We start from the raw sequence: 18,453 nt of genomic DNA, 5'->3' as shown, positions 1-18,453 counted from the left end.
GCACACGCGCGCACACGCGCATGCACACACACTCGCATGAGGCTGCGGCAGGCCAGGGTGCTCGTCTGGCGAGCGGTCCAACCAAATGAGAGAGCGACAGCGGGAGGCATAGCGGGAAGGAGAGAGGGCGGGAGGAGGGAGTTCAGCAGAGAGCAGCACTTTCCCACAGTCTGGGGATTTGACACATGGCTCTCACACATTCCTCAGCCCTGCGGCCGACCAAGCATCAGCGCTCAGGGAGAGGAGGGAGAGAGAGGGAGAGGAAGGTTCCACCCTTGGCACTTGCAAATAATATGGAGTTATGGAAGGCAGGCGGTGTGTGTGCGTGTGTGTTTGCCCTCCGTGTGCGTGAGGTATTGCATGTGTTTGACTTATGCACCACCGGTTTGCATTGGTGTGGAAGCAGAGTTCTAACAGAATCATTTTTGCGTGTAAGTCTGTGTTAGCACCGCCGGGACAAGCAGATCGATTTGCAATCAGTCCCCAATCATTTTCATCCTTTTTTTTTTCCTTTTTTTTGGTGCCATTTGCTGCTGTGTTATTACACTATCGAAAGAATTATCAAAGTAACACACACGTGCACCGATCATTGACAAATGGGAATCAGATTTGGTTCAGACAACTCAAATACACCTAGTTCCACTCAACATCGCTAAACTATAACCAGATTAATAACGTTGCCCTAACACGACCCAAATAACACATATTTGTGTGAAGCCTCAGATCAGTGAGGCTGTAAGCAACTGAATAGGCGCCCTTGTGTTCTGTCCTCACCAAATACAGTCATGGGAACAGATGCTGACATCATTGCACGCCTTCCTCCTTCTCTGTGGCAATCAATTCAGTTCAGTTGATGAGAAGCGAACAGGAAGAGAAAATTAATATTGGAAAAGCCAGGCGGGCCACCCTAATCTCCATGAAATGCGCAGTTACGGCCCGGAACTGAAAACAGATTAGGAATGCGGTTTTGTGGTTTCGGCGTCTCTCATTTCCGCGTGTCACTTTCTCCCTCCCTTCCATCCCAGGATGTCTCGCTCGGCCTTTGATGTTGAGGCCGTGGGTCTGTCCTGTCGCTGTCTACCTCTGTTAACCCCCTTCGCCCCTCAAGCCTTCGCTGCTTTCTTCAATGAATGTTCTGCTTGGTGGGATTTTAAAAGAAAGCCAAGGTTACCCTCCTTGACAATCGCGAGGCAGCCTGGGAAGCTGCACCGGCCAGCCCCCAACGGCAGACACACGGACCACCCGCACATGCTCGTGATTTAGTGTGCGCGTAAGTGTGTGTACAAGTGCTGGAGTTAAAGACCTGACAAGCGGGAGAATAAATGGGTGCAAAGGAAACCAGGGGTAGAGGGAGGTGACAAGAGGAGCAGATACAAAGATGAAAGCCGGGCGGCTAAATCATTTCTTACTTGAGTGCCCACCCGCCATGAAGGATCTTGAATTGCCAATTAGGACTTCCCCCTAACCCCTGCCATCCATCTTTCAAACCTAGGGTCAAAATTAGAACATCCGAGTCCCCTAATGACTGTGTTTCTCATTTATGAGAGAATCCAAACACAGCGGGGAGGAAAACGGCTGACGTCCAGGCGTTGAATGGCAGGCGGGCGTTTGATGCTGGGAAAGCGACAACAAAGCCTTCCCGGGGGGAATCAATGGAGGGACGAAGCTGCCGGGCTATTCCGCGCTACACGCCTGTGACACCTTGACACCGCAACTTCCTACTAATTAAGAGCCGGTAGTCTGCACATCCTCAGTGTGTCAGAGCACATGTGTGTGTCTTGAGAGGTCAGCGGGGCTGATGAGCCGGGTCATCTGAGATCAGAAGATAGGAAGGGATGGGTGGGAAAGGTGTTTGTGTGCGTGTGCTTGTGCTTGTGTGACGCTCTGGTGCGGGAGTACAATAGGAGTGGCTTGGTAATTGAGGGCTTCTCCTCTTTTGGCATATTTGTGCTTTAAAGGCAGTTACTACTCTGATGGGGAAGAGTTCGAAGATTCAGAAAGATGCTTTCTTAACTGTACGCCTGTGAAATAAGTTCATCCTGTTTGTGGTGACGGGTGAGTGAGTGTTCACGGGTGGGGCCCAACGTTTGGAGCGTTACCGTGGCCCCTCGGTGGCCCCATCGTGGCCCTGTGGCAACTGTTTCCCACTGTCATCTGATGCTTTTGGGGGCAGCTCGTTGGGCTCTTTTGTTTCCAGATGACTTGACGTGGAAAAACACGAACAGACCGCGCACATGCTGTGAACAAGGAGGCCGCTTTTTGATGTTTCCTTAAGATGTTTAGTTTGGCATGGTGGACGGCGGCGCACCACAAAAGCCATCTCCTCTCCCCCCCTATGTGTGGAGGCAGGGGATTAGTGGTTCCTGAAGTTCTTCTAATGAAGCTTGTTGATGTGGGGGCCCAAATATGGTACCAAAAGGGGGCTGAAGAAAGGGGGGAGGGGTTGTGCACCGTGACTGCGATTGTTCTTTTTAATGCCCTGTTACACAGTTGATCAAATATGCAGTGAAGTGTGTGTGTGTGTGTGGGGGGGGGGGGGGTACTGTTGGGTAGATACCTGCATCGCAGACAAGAACGGCAGTGAAGGCAAATCAGTGATACACATGGCTGCAAGACTAAAGTTCTGCTCCGTCATTCAGCATCTGCATCTGAACAACAGCAAATATTTGGCTTCTGGGCTGGGAAGATGTCGGTGGTGTTTGCACGCAGAGTTGGGCGGACGTGCCGCATGTGCACACCGTTTGCATAGAGTAGAGCATATGATGTCTGCATGTGTAAATGAGTGATACTCTCCCTGTGAATCATAAAACAGGTTTCTGTTGGCTTTTTTTTTGTTTGTTTTTCTAAGTGGGACATGTCACCGCAGATGAAATAGTAAATAAGACGTTATCACGTCCGCTTGAACACAGTCTGCCTGGATAAAGTCATGGAGCCACGCACCCCTACCCAGCGCCCGTCTGTTCCCCAGAGTGTTCACGCCAACGGCTGATGGATGGATGACGTCATCCGCTCCCTCAAATGTTGTAGCAACTGACGTCTTGAAAAATGTCGCGCTTTCCTGTTACATCTGCGAATGGTTTCTGTGAGTAAGATAAACAGAAGAGCAGAAAAACATGTCCGTCAGTACTGCAGCAGCTACTACTACTGTAGGTGTATGACACAGAGGCAACTGATTACACACTCGTCTGAGACTTTCTAATAGTGCAATTTATTTGTTCTCTACTTTTCTGACTTTAAACTTCAATAAAAACCGCGACAATTATTTGTTCCTGTTTTCTTCCCAGCTTCATCACTGACACATTTGACCAGTTTAAGCTGTAGGATGTTTGCCTGTTCAGAATGTGAGGGGAATTCTGAGTCCTAAAAGACAAAAGGTGTTGTTGACACATTATATAAACATGCGCTGACACATTGTGTAAAGCATGTTTAAATAATATGTTTATTATTGGGTGGCTGGGAGAAGAAGTCTAGGGGTCGGGAGATTTCATAAACAAAGACAAGATAGGAAGCAGATGACGCGCTCCGTGGCACAACTGCAGTGGGTCAGTGGAGTTAAGTGTGGCTTAAGCTTGTGCGTGTGTGTCTGTGTGTGTGTGCATATGCAGCATGTTTGAATATTAACATGCTATCAGGGTCCTGTTTGCATCTGCAGAGAGGCCCAGAGAGGCAGGTCTTATCTGGCACGTGCCTCAGTTGCCGTTTCCCACAATCTGCATGGTCCACTGCCAGGAGGGGGTTGGGAGGGTATGACTCTGTGTGTGTGTGTGTGTGTGTGTGTGTGTGTCGGGGGGGCAGTTACTGTACTGAGGCACACTATGTTATGGCAGTCAAAACAGTGCAAAGTTGACAGGAGTGGACCCCTGCTGAGACACACACACACACACACACACACACACACACACACACACACAAACCCATTTTCCACTCTTCCATCGTCCATTCTTCAAAGGTGCATGGACAAGGGCCTCCTTTTCTGTGAATGCCACATATTTGCCTTTTCATCAGCGCGCCCCTTTTTTCCCCCGACCCCTCCCCATCTATGTTTTTAGCTTTGATGGAGCCTTTCTTCGGGATTAAGACCCCGCCAGCGCCCCCACCAGTGCCACGCTACCATGCTTTTCTTACGTCATTTGGTATGAAGTGTTGCGATTACTGCGGCGATTAAACTCATTCATAGGACAGATTCAATCATCATGGCTTTTAAGCATTACCTTTTTAAAACTGCAAAAATAAAATGATTTTACAAAAAAGTTTCTGGAGAATTTGCCTGTTTTGCCTGTTCGGGACCACATGTGTATTTTGCTGTGGTAAGATTGTGGTAATGGCTGAACGTTAATTATAAATGATGAAATTGTATAAGGACATTATTTTTTTATGGAGAAATATAGCTTGTCGCATTGAAAATGAACACTTTAAGTGTACTTGATGTCCTTTTCCAGCCTTTATAAAACAAAGTGTAGGAAGTGTCTGTACACACAAATGTTGATGGGAAAAATACCAGTCAAATTATTTCTGTTAAAGAGCCAGGTGGGATTTTTTTTCTTTTGCACGGAGATTTTTTAATTATTATTCAGCATGTGATTCAACAGCTTTATCTATCTTATCCATCCATGTTTGTCCATATATTCCTGGCATTGCACCCTTGTGATTAAGTGTTTGTGTGGGTGCGCACGTGGGCTTTGGTCAAACTTCCAGAGGTCAGCTGGGAAAAAAAAAAAAGAATAAAACAGCCAAGCTGATTTCAGGGAGTCACATCAGGTTGAACCCGGAGCTCCGTTCACATCCACCGCCACCGCTTCAACATCAGGAATCTTGTGTATCCCTGTCTCTGCAGCTGTGTGTGTGTGTGTATGTGTGTGTGTGTGTGTGTGTTTCCAGCCGCCCCCACAGCTGGGAAAAGATCGATGCAGCCTCCACCAGCAGGCTCCTGGCCCCCGGCTGCTACTGTCTGAGAATGAGAGGTGGTGGGGGGTATGGGTGTCTTTGGGAGGGTGGACAGGAGGGAAAGAATGACTGAGAAGCAGGGGGGGAATGGGGGACAAAATAGGAGGTAAGGTGCACGGAAGGGAGTGTGGGGAAGAGATGAAACATGCCCGGGCTGGCTGACTCACTCCCACCCTGCATTACTCACAAACATGCACACAATACGCTCGCTCCCTGGTGTGCACAGAAGCACTTGTACACACTCCTCTCTTTTCTCAGCCAAGTGATCCTGTGCCCCTGCTCATCTGTGTGGTGGGGGCTGCAGGCAGTCTGGGCCCCTATGTGCCCTAACTTTATACACACACACACACACACACACACACACACACACACACACTTGCAGAGGAGCTGCTGCGAAAGACACGCTCTGATCCTGCATGCTGATGATGAAAGACAGTCAGCCAGGCTCTTGTATGAATGCCAGAGGGCGAGACCTGAGAGAGACCCACTTCTTCTTCTTCATCCTCTGCCTCTATTTTCATTACTGCGGGAATCATTTGAATATTTCCGCATAGTTAATTTGCATGCCGTGTCCCTCTCTCATCTTTAATGGAGTCTTGATCTCTTTTCTGTTTAACTGGAGTTTTGCAGACGCCAGCATCCAGCAGGTCTGAAGATGACGGTGGTTGCACATCTTCATGTAAATAAACACGCTGTATCAGGGCTTTAATGAAAAGATTGTCATGTGTACATGAGATGTCCAATTCTTAAACCTTGGCTCTATGTGCTGCAGATCAACACTGTGTTTTTACATGCATAGCCCCCAGCTTTACACCTGGCCTGGCAGGAGCTCTGATCCCACCCCTTCTCTTGGTTCTTCCATTGCCCCTCCACTTCCAGCTACAGCCCCTCCACCCATGAGTGGGAGCTACAGCACAAAGCGCCCGTCTGGGTGCCACAATCACATAAGGAGTGCTCTCATGACCAAAGGAAACCTGTTGCCTACATTCCAGTGCAGTTAAGGGTGAGAATGTACCACGTGTGTGTGTGTGTGTGTGTGTGTGTGTGTGTGTGTGTGTGTGTGTGTGTGTGTGGTGTGTGTGTGTGTGTCCGTGATGATGATGATGATGGCATAAATTACAGAAGAGAGAAAAACATGCATGCACACACACACACACACACACACACACACGCGCATGCATGCACTGTGAGTGTGCTTGGACAATGCAGGAGGATCACACACTCTCTGTCACAGCCTCACAGATCAAGCTGCCCAGAGCTTCCTGTAATCCCTCCTCTGTAACATTAATTATAAAAACGGCGCTTTGTGCCCCGTGGACCGACCGTGACTTTCCCAGGACAATTAAAGTTACTCAGGAGGAGAAGGTGAATTGGGGGGAAGAGGTAAATGGGATCAGGGCATTTGAATAGAAATGCATGTTAGGACACTGAAAATAAGGCAGCGGGTAAAATCAGAGGGAGTGTTTGGGGCTGAGCATTCGGGATGTCTGATTCCAGTCAGAGCGTAGCTAACTCATGTACAATGAAACTTTCTGTTGTTCAGTTTGGGAAACAATTCCGAAATTGTGGGCATCTACAAGAGGTTCCCTTGTAGGTAACTGCCATGTCTAAGTCCCACCAGTCTCTGACCTTTAACAGCACACTAAAGCCTATCGGACAGATATTTTACTTGTCGTGCTGACTTCTGATAAATGACAGAAAATCCACGGAACTGCAAGACTGTTTTTACAGAACATTACCCACCAAACTGTATCCCTGCCCTTTGTCTTCTCCTCGAGCCCTGAGATGAACTCACTTGTGCGACAGTGCCACAGGCATATCCTTCCAAGTCGGTCCTGATCTCTTTGCAACGAGAGGGCTGATATTCAGATAAGAGGGAGCAGGGCATGTATTGGACCAGCCCAGTGAAGTGCTTCATTTGACAGATGTTGTTATCCAAAATAGATCTGATAGGCTGCTGTTTAATCCCGTTAAGGCAACGTGCTTCAGGGACATGAGGCCTGCAGCTTCCTCAGTGACGCCCTTTAGCTGAACCCTTGACCCAACTCATTTCAACCACTGTGGCCCATGACAGGATTTACAGTCACCATTTTTATATAATCCATACAGATCATTTAGTAAAGGTATCAAAGAATTGTGGGGACAAAATCCCATCAAGAGTGTATTTAAATAGCTTATTTGATTCAATTAATGATTGAGCGAGATAATTAGTGATTGTCATTCTACCCAGTGACCCTTTAATCCGCTAATGACCACAGCTCTATCTCTAACCACGCATGGTCATGACATAGACGGTGCGTCTCACATGTATCAGTCATAAATGGAATTATGCTGCAGTCGTCACTTCCTCTTAAAAGATGGATGAGAAATTAATGCAGATTAATTGTTGTAATACTGCAAGTAGAAGCCTGAAAGGGGGGAATGTGGAGAAGCAGTGATAAATAATTAATAATGGACGACCCAGCAGGCTGGAGACCGAGCAGGAGCGCACAGCCCTCCTGTAGTCCATGATGAGGGTGCCACTGGCAGAATAGTTGCATAATAACAAGCCAGAATGTCTCCTTACTTCGCTGTGGAGAGCAAGGACGGTGAGCATCTCAGTGGAAATTATTTTCGAATCGTAAACAAGACCTTGGCATAAAATTACCACTTTTGTCACTGCTGTTGTGCCCGTGGTCATTGTTGTTCTTGAATATCATCTCACCCTTCAGGAGTGAAATGTACATCTCCCCCGTCTGTGGCCGCCAGACTATCCTTAAATCTGCTGTTCGATATTTCCTTTTTGAAAAGCTACTGATGTCTAGATTGTGCATCAGTGTGTTTAATTCCAGGAACATTACTTCTGCAAAATGGTATCAGTTTGTCAAATCCTTTCTCACCTTCGTAAATGTGGTTTAAAGACCGCAGTTTGGTGTCTGTGCAGGATTAGTATTAGTACTGTATCATTCATAGGCAAGCACAGGGACGCGTCCGATGGCGTGGAATTCTTTTAAGTTAGATCCATGTTCTCTTTAGTTTGTTAGACAGTCTTCCAAATAGAGTTATACATTTTATTCCACACATTCATGTCATTTTCCAAGCAGGCTGCCACAAATAATATGGCAAACAAAGAATATTTACAAAAACTAGCACCTTTAATGACTCTTGTGTCGCTGTGGTGAGCAAACCAGTCCAGTCGCTTTCTCACACTTGACTCCAGCCACTCACGTCAACGGCCTCTCCCGTAATCCGTTCACCAGAAATGATTGCGCGTGTGAGTTGGAGTGGGTGGAGAATAGAAACCGATTGCTGAAACCAGTGTGAGGCAGAGGGCTGCAGTCAGGAGGCCGCTGATCTCATGGCGGCAGCAGTTAGCTCATCTCCTTGTTGAAAGGCTCTCAGAGTTAAACAATGGGTGCCTGACAAGGGTGTGGCAGCGCGAGGTGTAAGGGCAGATAGGGTGCTAAAAAGACAGTGTGTGAGAGGCTTTGACGGGGATGGGGGGCAGCAAGGTGAAACCTGGAATGTTGTGGTAGTGAGGTCATACCTGTGTAACAACTCTGAATGTGTGTTTCTGTGTGTGTGTGTGGGGGGGGGAGGAAGTGAGGGAGAAAGAGAAGCCTCAGAAAGGATTTAGTTCACAGCCCCTTGAGGCCCCATCAGCAATGATGTCATGGGAAAGCAGTACAAAGCCCACTGTGGCCCATCGTCGGCTGTTTGCAAACTCAACCGATTTCCTTGTCCAAAATATAAGGGCCACGTGTAAGCCTGCAGTTTGAGCTCCTGAATAACAACACAAGGCCGCTCTAACATGCTAAAAAGTACTCCAACTTGTACAAGGCGCAAATCCTTTCTCTTCCTTTGATGTTCTCCGTCCCAGTCTCGCCACCCCCCTTCATCTTCAGTGCTTATCTTTGCTCTTCACCATAAACATTGAGAAGGGATCCTGGCTGCTGTCCTGCAGGAACACGGGGCCCCATTCTGCGAACCGCATTGAAAACAGATCAACGCGGAGGAGCTGGGAACTTAAAAGGAAAGGCGCTAACTACAGGGGATAAACACATTCCTTTACAAAACCGACCTGCTACTGTTGCTGTCGCCACTGGCTGGTGGCGGTGCAGGGGAGCTCACGGCGAGTAGTATTGTTACCAGAAAGTAAGGTGGAGGGGGAATGACGCTGAGTGTCCCGGAGCGCCCTCAGATCTCGCAGGCAGCAAGCGGCACTTGACCTTTCCAGCACTAAAGGAATATGACAGCCGTGAAGCTGAAGGAGAGAATAGAGAGAGCAGCTCAAGGGGGAGTAAGCGGCAAGAGACAAAAGCTACACAAAGTGCCGGCTGCCACCAAAACAGTTAGTTTGCAATCAACGTCACTCATCCCCCTCGTCGAGACAGTTTGATTTCCACCTTTCAAATGAAGCGCTTATTTTTGGCCTGATAACAGCACTGGCTAATTGAAATTGGCAGCTAGACAATCTACAGATAATAGTCAACTACGCAGGAGATTATGTGAACAGCCCTTTCTTTTGCTTTACTCGAGCCCCCACCCTCTTTACTGTCGAGGACCAAAAAGGAGGAAATAAGGGAGGGAGAAAGAGAAAAAGGACTAATCTTAGTCACAATCAAAGTAGGGCGAGAAGGCAAAAAAGGGGCCCAAAACTGAAAGGGAGGGGAGAGTGTGGGTAGGAGAAAAAAGTAGAGTAATGTCCTGGTGATCAGGAGGAGGGCTGGAGGGGCAGTGGGGTGGGGTGGGGGTGTACAGGAGAAGTAAGGATGGTGAGAGAAAAGAAGGGAAGGAGGGAGTTTCTTTAATGTTCCTGGCAGCAGACCAGCTGAGGTCTCAAGGTTATCCTGGCTTTGCAAACTCCCACGGGAAAGGTGCACTGCTGAGGGCCGAAGGGGGGAGACGAGGGCTCAAGGTGGAACACGGGAGGGAGAGATGACTTTTTTGTAAGAAGGAAGGCTAAAGCTCTGGGGGAGAGTAATCCTCTGAGACCCGTTGTCTGATAAGGTTGGCCTTGGCCCAGGTAGGAGGAGAAACGGGGAATTGAGACCTCCCAGGGCACCCTTGCACGGCGCTCTGACCTCTGTCGTAGCACTGGTGCAAAAAATTAGAAATTACAGTATTTTCCTGGCCATTAATTAATCTTTAAATTCATATTACAGTAGTGGTTGCCATGCTATTTGCTCTAAGACCCCTCCATGTCCTCTAAATCAGACATATTAATAGTCAATCAGTTTGAGTATTAGAGGCACCTAGTTCATTTGCTGATAGCTTTCCATGCCACCCTAAAATCCAAATTATTCAGATATGAGTAAATAGAACAATGTAAATATTTTCTGTTGTTATGCAGACGGGACGGCTTGGTAATACTAGATGGATCAGCAATGATATGTGTTTGTTGACTCTAAACAAGGCCCATTAGAGATAATGATTCACAGCACTGAGATGTCAGTGTGTGTGTGTTTGCGTGTGTGTGTGTGTGTGTGTGTGTGTGTGTGTGTGCTTATGTGCCTCTTCAAAGGGTGGGCTCCTTATCTCCTGTCAACAAAGAGTCTGCTTGAAGGAAATGGGGGGCTTTGTGCACCTGTAATTCAAATGTACCTGTGCTCAAACAAGTGACACTCAAAGATTCTCCCCCACTCAGGTGTTATTGAAACCCAACGGTTAATAGATGGCTGGAAAAAAACAAAGTTTATAGTCGTGTCTTTTGATGATTTTTCACTGAAACAATACCACATTTAAGGCAACTCACAGTGGTTATTCTAATGATTTTCTTTGTCAACATTTGTTTCAGCAACATCATTGTGCTGCTCATTTGGTTAATGATAATAATAATATTGAATGAGCAGGGTTGGCCACACTGGTTTGGTTGGACTTTTGTCTTTTACCATTCGCTCGGTGTGCTTTGTCTCAGGTTTTTGGCTTCTCTTTTCCGTTCAACCACAATATCACTTCTACGACCCCTCGTTTCACATGTGACATCGGAAATCTTGTATTATGGTCTTTTGCTGTGATTATTAAATGAATTGTGTAAATTCCTGCTGACCGTTGCTTCAGCAAACAGACTCTGATATTACAGTTTAGGTTCTGTGAACCAATATGTCTATAGACATTGTATCCAATAAATGGATGCACCACCACCCGCACCATTACCGGCAGCAGAAGCAGCTGTATTCCCAGTTAGCTCCAGCCTCAGGCATGCTAACAAGAGACCTAGGCCAACTCACTGGTCTTCTCCCCAAACATTTCCTCTCTACTGCTGCTGGCTTTGACTCACCGTGACCCCTGACCTCCCACGCTACACTTCCTCCCCCACACATGCAAATAGCACCGGTCTGCTCCAGGAGGCATCAGAGAACAGGAATGAAAAAAGGATGGAGGGAAGCAAGAGAGGGAAGGTGGAGCGGCGCGCATGATGGAAAATCAGAGGGGTGGGGGGGGGAAAGAGGGAGACAGTGCAAGAGAGAGGACCCCTAGGAAGTGTGAGCATTTTGGTCTCTGAAGTGGAGAAGTGGAGGGGGCAATGGCAGCTGCCTTGGGAGGCTTCAGTCTACAGCCCAACACCGAGGCCTTAAAACATTTCTGTCTGTTTAAGCCAGCCAAAATGGACCCCAGCGCCCGTGTCTGCGAGGCTTAGAGTGACCCGCGCTGATCTCTCTGTGTGTATTTGTGTGAGGAAAAAAAGAAAGCGTACGAGTGGATCCACTGTACTTATTGTTTTCCTTGCTCCCAGGCTGCTTCAGGCATCTCAGTGCGAGTGTGTGAGCGAAGGTAAGCGATGTGTGCGGTTGTATCTGGAGAGCCTCCAAACCCCCTCATCGCCTCTCTCCTCGCCTCTCTCTGTTCTCTCTGCTCGGAGGATCTGTCAGTTCTCCTTCTCTCTCTTTGTCCCTGCTTTGATCCTGCTCTCCAAGCCTTGGCTGGCCTCGCTAACAGCAGCTGAGCACAGGTCCTACTCCTTTTCCACTAATAACACACATTCAGGCACGCTGGGATGATGTGTGCTCGCACACACTCGCCCTCGCTACTCCGCTCACTCCCCCTCTTCCCTCGCGCACACTCCAAAATCGGTAACGACCAGTTCTGCTATCGTTTAGCGCTTTCTGTGAGTTGTCAGAGCTTATCGTGTTCACACAGCGGTCTGTTTGCTGTAACCCCGCGCTCCCACTGCGAGCAACTTAGGTGATGGGTCACTTCATTCTGACTGATTGTGGGTGTTACAGAGACTCCGAATGCAGCGGAGCAGTGTTTATTGCGGATGCTGTTTATTACTTTGTACAAGCAAATGTAGGCAGATGTGTTGCGCTCATTTAGTAGCTTTTTGTTTAATCCAGATGCCACACTTGTTAAGACTTAATTATTTATGGCACAGATTTTGGCAAATGCTGCCTGTGTGAGGGTTTAAAATACAGCAGATTTCTGATCACAATACATTTCTGTGTGTGCCAGTTGTGTTTTTCATCTTTTTGTTGTAATTTAATGTAACAACAGTTTCTGTGGGGGGGATTTCTTCATGCATGTGTTGCTTCCTGCTGTCAGCAGATGTATCATGTGCATCTTCACGTGCCTGAAGACGACAGCCCAAAATGTAACTGATAACAGGGAGTCTCCATGAAGCAACAGGGGGAAACATAAAAGTTGCCCAATAGACCTTTAGCATCTCTTTTTCTTTTTTCCACAACGTTTGCTGTGTTTATAGTATCCTTGCGGGGACAATGTGGAGGTTTCAGCTTCACATGAGCGTAAAACACTGCATCTGGGTTTTTTACTGTCGCTATTAAAATATGCTTCGTCTGGGGGTTTGCTGTTGTTCTGTTGTGCTTCTGCCCTCACTGTGGTTTCGGAAATCAGCAGCGGGGGTTCACATGGCCGTTTAAAAGCCTTGTCCATGAAACTCAGGATTTCTGGTGACTTCTTGACCGCACTAATCACAGCACGAACCGACGCATGACTCAAGTCAGTCAACCACTATGTGGCAGCTTCTTGGGAAAGCAGGCTGTGTCAGCACAGTGCCACCCTCAGTTTGGCAGCAGCGGCCACATGACACCTCAAGGCTGGCTCGCAGCCTGTCTGACTGTGCCTGCTTATACTTCCCACTCCTCCTGCCAGCCAGTAATAAAACCTAAACGCTAGCACAGACATTTAAGCTCCCCCCCCACACACACACACACACACACTCACACCCCCATGGCACCAGGAGTGGCTGCTGGCAGCAGCAGTGTTCACCAATGGTTTACACATTAAGGCATGATCAGTGGATGACAGTGGGCCAGATTGTTTGGTGAGCGCAATATCTCACACTTTCACACACGCTGTACCCCTGCAATCTCCTGGGCTAATTGCATTATTGCTGCATTATTGCAACGTGTGGAGGTCCACGGTCGAAAAGGCCCAATAAAGATATGGGTCCTGGGAAAGTCTGGGAGTGGTGGAATGAAAAAAAGAGGAAGAGGGAGATAAATGGGTAGGGTGTCGTAAAAGAAAAGATAAAAGGGGGGATGTCTGTTAAAGGACAGCAACAGGCAACAGGAGTGCGGAAATCTGGAGGGGCCTTCATTAAAAAAAAAAAGTTAAATAATCACGTTGGTTTGTTTTCTTGTCCACTGTTTTCATCAGTAAAATATCTCTCATGATGAAAAGCTTTTACAACCAAGGGCCGTGTCGCCTGCCAGTCAGCCTGTTTCCCACAGATTTCTGCTGATTAGAGGAGTGGAGACATAGCAACAGGTAACACTCCGGGGACGACGGCAGCCAGGTGCGCCCGGGAGGCTGTTCAGCTCAGGAAAGGGAGGGACCAAGGGACCCAGAGCTCCGTGACTCAGTTCACCGCCAGAGACCTCTTGCAACATGAGCGTGAGAAAGCCACTCAGGCGGAGCGCGTTTCCAAACCTGCGCTCCGTCTGCTTCACGTCAATACGTTTGTTTTGGAACTCTGTCAGCGCTATTGTGAGGGAGAGAAAATGACTCAGGTGCTCAGTTGAAAACAACACATGCGATTGATGTGATGTTTGACAGAGGCAGCACTGTTGCGCATGAAGGATTAGCTGGTTTAGGCGCATGTACAGACCGGCTTCCCTCCTGCCAACTGCAAAGTTTGCCGTTACGCGCAAGACGCGCGTGTGGTTCCACTGACGTCCCCACTTGCCATTTCTCCAGGCTGACAGCTTATGCCTCATTTTAACCAGACCCCAAAACAGTCTTGTATCTAGAATGAAACATCGCTTAAACGTCGTGCCCACGTGTGAACTCATGACATAAAACAACATCAGAGATTCGTGATAACCGCCTGGTTTTTTTAAACCCGGTGATTTATTGCTGCGCGCTCATGCGCCGAGAACCTAAAACCGTATCTGTAATCTCTCTCCTGTTAGGATATGGAAGCTCTGCGCAGCTTCCCGTTGCCTATCAAATTCACGATCTTGCGGCCAGCCGCCGGCGACGCCCCGCAGATCCAGACAGCAAGCCGGCGAGAGGAGCGCCTTCCCCCGGTCGTCTGCGCGCCACGTGTCGCGGTCTCGGCAGCAGCTGGAGGTGTGTGAGCTCAGAGGAGAGCCATGCATGACGTCCGTTTACTCAAGATATTAAGCTATAGGTGTGTCGCCTCATCTCAAAGCATATTCACGACTTTTATCTCGGTTAAACATCCGCTAGTAACACGGCTATTCGGGTTAATTATGAACGGAACTGGAAGAAACAAACTTAACATAATTTGTTAAATAAGTTGAATAGATGTAAAAAAGTAGGGTTGTTTTTTTTTAATCAAAATGAGAGTTGCGTCTGAAACACTTAAGCATAATGTTACTTGTCGCCACAGTCGCACGACCTGAACATTTAAAAAATACAACTGACCGAGCTGCTGTCACTCAATAAAACCCTTATGGTTACGATTATGGGACCGATTTCATTCTCTCTTTACTAGCGTCTCTCTGGCGGCAATAAAGATAAGGAAATGAAATTATGACCTGAAATCTAAAAAAGCCTTGAACGTTTGTGGGGTCGATGGGGAGGAGGAGGAGGCGGCGTGATCGTGTGAGCGCTCCTTTGCGCAGAAATATCTCTGCTCTGGCTCACATTCCGATAAGGAAGCCCGATCCAGCTCTCGCTGTGGGCGTGGTTTTCCCAGGCTTTTAAAACAGCAGCTGCTATTTACCTTCCCCTCTAATGTAAACCACCGCCGCCGCCACCGCATACCCAACCCTCCCCTCGCTCCTCCAAACCTCCTCCCTGGCCCGGCGGCCCCCCGGCAGCCCGGCGGCCAAACCTCCAACCACCACGCTCATAAAACATCCTGGCACGTGCTTCACATTCACAACACCGGGCGCATGATTAAACGCCAACATGTTGGACCACAAAGTTGGGAGCTTCACTGATAAGTAACATTAGGCGGATGTGTGCCAGAGGTTACTCTGGGACCGTAAAAAAGCAAGATAAAAAGTTTTGTAGCAGACGGCCCGCTCTGATAAACCGGATGCCAGTTTACTGACTGTCAGCATTGGTTGTTTATGGTCCGCATTTATTTTTATTTTTGATGTTGATAGAAGTTATGAATCTTGAAGCTACTATTATTATTACCCTTCTTATTGTTATTTGTAGTGGTATTATGATATTTGTAGGCTGGATAAATGGCCCCGTGTCCGCTGCCGGTGGCGGCGCGCGGCGCTCAGACGTAAACGGTGTGATGATTGAAGGATGAAGGCGGTTTCCCTGGCTTTGCCCTGAACCCGGGCCTCGCGCCATTGGCCGCCAGCTCGAGCTGTCAAACAACCAATGGGAGGGCGCCGACCACGAGCCGTCCTCCCTCGGGCCGCGTGTCCCTCTCCCTGATTGGTGGAAAGTTACTGTGGGAAAGAAAGTTTGGGAAGTTTCACACGAGCCGTTCGCGTGCAGGGCGAGATATAAATACAAGCCACACGCGGAGCGCGGCACAGAGAGAGTCTGCATCCGCCCGTGGTCGCTGCCGCCGCCGCTGCTGACTGCTCGTCGCTCTGACGGATTTAACAACATACGTTCCTCAGGATTGATTTTTTTTTAAAATAAAAGGGACAGGGGCTTAAAGCTGAACGTGTTCAGAGTCCTGCACCCGTGGATCCTAATTTACTGTGTTTTTGTGGGATATTTCCGATTAAAAGATGCCTGCTGACATGATGGAAAAAACGTCCTCCTCTCCGGTTGCTGCAACCCCGGCGAGCATGAACACAACCCCCGATAAACCCAAGACAGCCTCCGAGCACAGAAAGGTTTGTATGAAGCCAGTATTAAGAGGCTTTCTTTGTTTAAGAGGCAGGTCTAAATGAAAACCACGTAAACTCGAATGCGCGAAATTTAATACAACTTGCTCTTTATCTTCAGTCATCAAAGCCAATCATGGAAAAGAGGAGAAGAGCCCGAATCAACGAGAGTTTGGGCCAGCTGAAAACCCTCATCCTGGATGCCCTCAAAAAGGATGTAAGTACTCACTTATCACCTCGGTTATTAATAGATTTGCAAAATCCCCCGCGTCACACAGCGAGAAAGCGAGTGCGTAATCCTAACGATGTGTTCCTTTCCTTAACCATCAGAGCTCCAGACACTCTAAGCTGGAGAAGGCGGACATCCTGGAGATGACTGTGAAGCATCTTCGGAACCTTCAGAGGGCTCAAATGACCGGTGAGTAACACTTCCCGACCACGGGCGTGCGTTTTTGTTCGTGTGCGGACGCGTTTAGCAGTCCTGCCGCTAGCTTGGCAAAGGTTTATGGATAACATCGATCAAATGGACCGTGCTCTATGGGCTTTTGACCAAAATCCTCTCTTTTCCCTTTCCCGCAGCTGCCTTAAATACCGACCCTTCTGTCCTGGGAAAATATCGCGCCGGTTTCAGCGAGTGCATGAATGAAGTCACCAGGTTCCTGTCCACATGCGAAGGTGTAAACACCGAGGTCAGGACGCGGCTTCTCGGACATTTGGCCAACTGCATGACCCAGATCAACGCCATGAATTATCCCACTCAGCATCAGCACCAGCACCAGATCCCAACAGCCGCCGGACCCACGCACCCCTCCTTCGCCCAGTCTATGGTGCAGATTCCCAGCTCGTCCCCGCAGGTCCTTCCCATGAACGCAGTGTCCTGTAAAGGAGCCTCGTCGCCCGCCAATTTACCCTCAGATGCCACCAAAGTGTACGGCGGTTTCCAGATTGTGCCTGCCACAGACGGACAATTTGCTTTCCTTATACCCAATGCGGCGTTTGCGCCAAACGGCCCCGTTATTCCGGTTTACGCCAATAACGTCGGCACGTCGGTTCCGGTGCCGGCTGCGGTTTCCCCTGGAGCCCCGTCGGGCAACACGGATTCAGTTTGGCGACCCTGGTGAAAAAGTTTTGAGACAAACAAAAAAAAAAAGCTAGAAAGACTTTGAAATGAAAATTAATACTTCTCTTTTTGTTCATTGTTAGAAAGTTGTTTTGGAACTATTTCTTGTAAAATGGAAAGAGTATGCACTATATTTGTACAGCTAACGAGGGAGTAAAGTTCATATTGAAACGAAATCTGTATTGTGGAAGTCCGTTCACTGCTTTTTTTTTACATATTTGAAATTTAATGTGTGATGCCAAAGATATGTTCAATGCTCTTATGGTGTTCTTCGTTTTGGAAGACAAATAAATTTGTAAAGATATTAAAAAATGCTTTTGTTAATACGTTTTTGCAGTCATGTGCACTTTTAGGTGCGTAAAGCACAAAAAGGATTTTTTAGTAGATGACTTCAAAAGCGCATGTTCGTCTGGGCATCTAAGCAGTAATTTATGCCAATTCAATGAAAATGAGCCTGTTAGCCTGTTAAAACACAGGGTGAGCCAACAGTATTGATACGGTGCATTTAAAGTGGCGAAAACCCTCCAGTCAGCGTGCTTTACGGGTCAAAGTTTGTGCAGAAACTTCTCTGATCTCTATGAAAATGCTCATGCTTCTGAAAAGGCTTTGAGGAGTAAAACACATGAGTTCTCGCCCCGTAAAGGCCTCATATTGCTTCTGCACGACCAGTAAGGCTTTCAGTAAAAGGTTCTTGACTCTGATTTTCTATTGTGGCACTCAGGAGACTGGTGGAGATTTCGGTCTTGGTGGACACTTTGGAGCCTTTACAGAGGCCACTTACGCCACCTAGCTGCACAGTCGTGTATTGCACTTTGGTGTCGACGTACTGTATTTGGCTCGTATCTACGCGAATTTGACAACTATAGGTGGATCTGTTTGTGTCCTGAAAAAAAACACGTTGGACATTACTTCAAGGTTTAAGTCGAATGTTCAGTGATTGCTTCTAAGAGACAGTGTGGGTTGTAGACCCAATGTTGATTCAGTTTGATTCACAAAGTTTCGTTGGAGAGACATAAAGCTGTCAAATGTCTGTCATTTGAATCTTTTTCTTCACATGTATCTCACTGCTAAGTGCATAAAGCTGGATGGCCCATCATCAGCTGAAGCTAAAAAGAGTCCAATGATTCATCACCAGGAGCATTTCCACAGTTCACTCAGCTTTAATATTGGTTGCTTTAG

General features: G+C 47.8%; 1 protein-coding gene across 1 annotated transcript; it reads left to right on the top strand.

Annotated features, from left to right (window-relative positions):
- The first annotated feature begins 15,838 nt into the window (after nucleotides 1-15,838).
- Nucleotides 15,839-17,586, top strand: her6 (hairy-related 6). Its single transcript, XM_057038903.1, has 4 exons — nucleotides 15,839-16,163; nucleotides 16,276-16,371; nucleotides 16,485-16,572; nucleotides 16,734-17,586. Exons 1-4 carry the CDS (start codon nucleotides 16,056-16,058, stop codon nucleotides 17,273-17,275), a joined length of 834 nt encoding a protein of 277 aa, XP_056894883.1. The 5' UTR covers nucleotides 15,839-16,055; the 3' UTR covers nucleotides 17,276-17,586.
- The last annotated feature ends 867 nt before the right edge of the window (nucleotides 17,587-18,453 follow it).

Source organism: Takifugu flavidus, chromosome 7 (genome assembly GCF_003711565.1).
Source record: "Takifugu flavidus isolate HTHZ2018 chromosome 7, ASM371156v2, whole genome shotgun sequence".
Lineage (NCBI taxonomy): Eukaryota > Metazoa > Chordata > Actinopteri > Tetraodontiformes > Tetraodontidae > Takifugu > Takifugu flavidus.
Note: the sequence above shows the minus strand (reverse complement) of the source record. Positions and strands in the feature narration are given on the sequence as shown.

Excerpts from the sequence above, each read along its gene's own strand:
- her6 (XM_057038903.1), top strand. The coding sequence starts at position 16,056 with ATGCCTGCTGACATGATGGAAAAAACGTCCTCCTCTCCGGTTGCTGCA. Across the intron at positions 16,164-16,275 it reads CAGCCTCCGAGCACAGAAAG|TCATCAAAGCCAATCATGGA; the intron begins GTTTGTATGAAG and ends CTTTATCTTCAG. Across the intron at positions 16,372-16,484 it reads TGGATGCCCTCAAAAAGGAT|AGCTCCAGACACTCTAAGCT; the intron begins GTAAGTACTCAC and ends CTTAACCATCAG.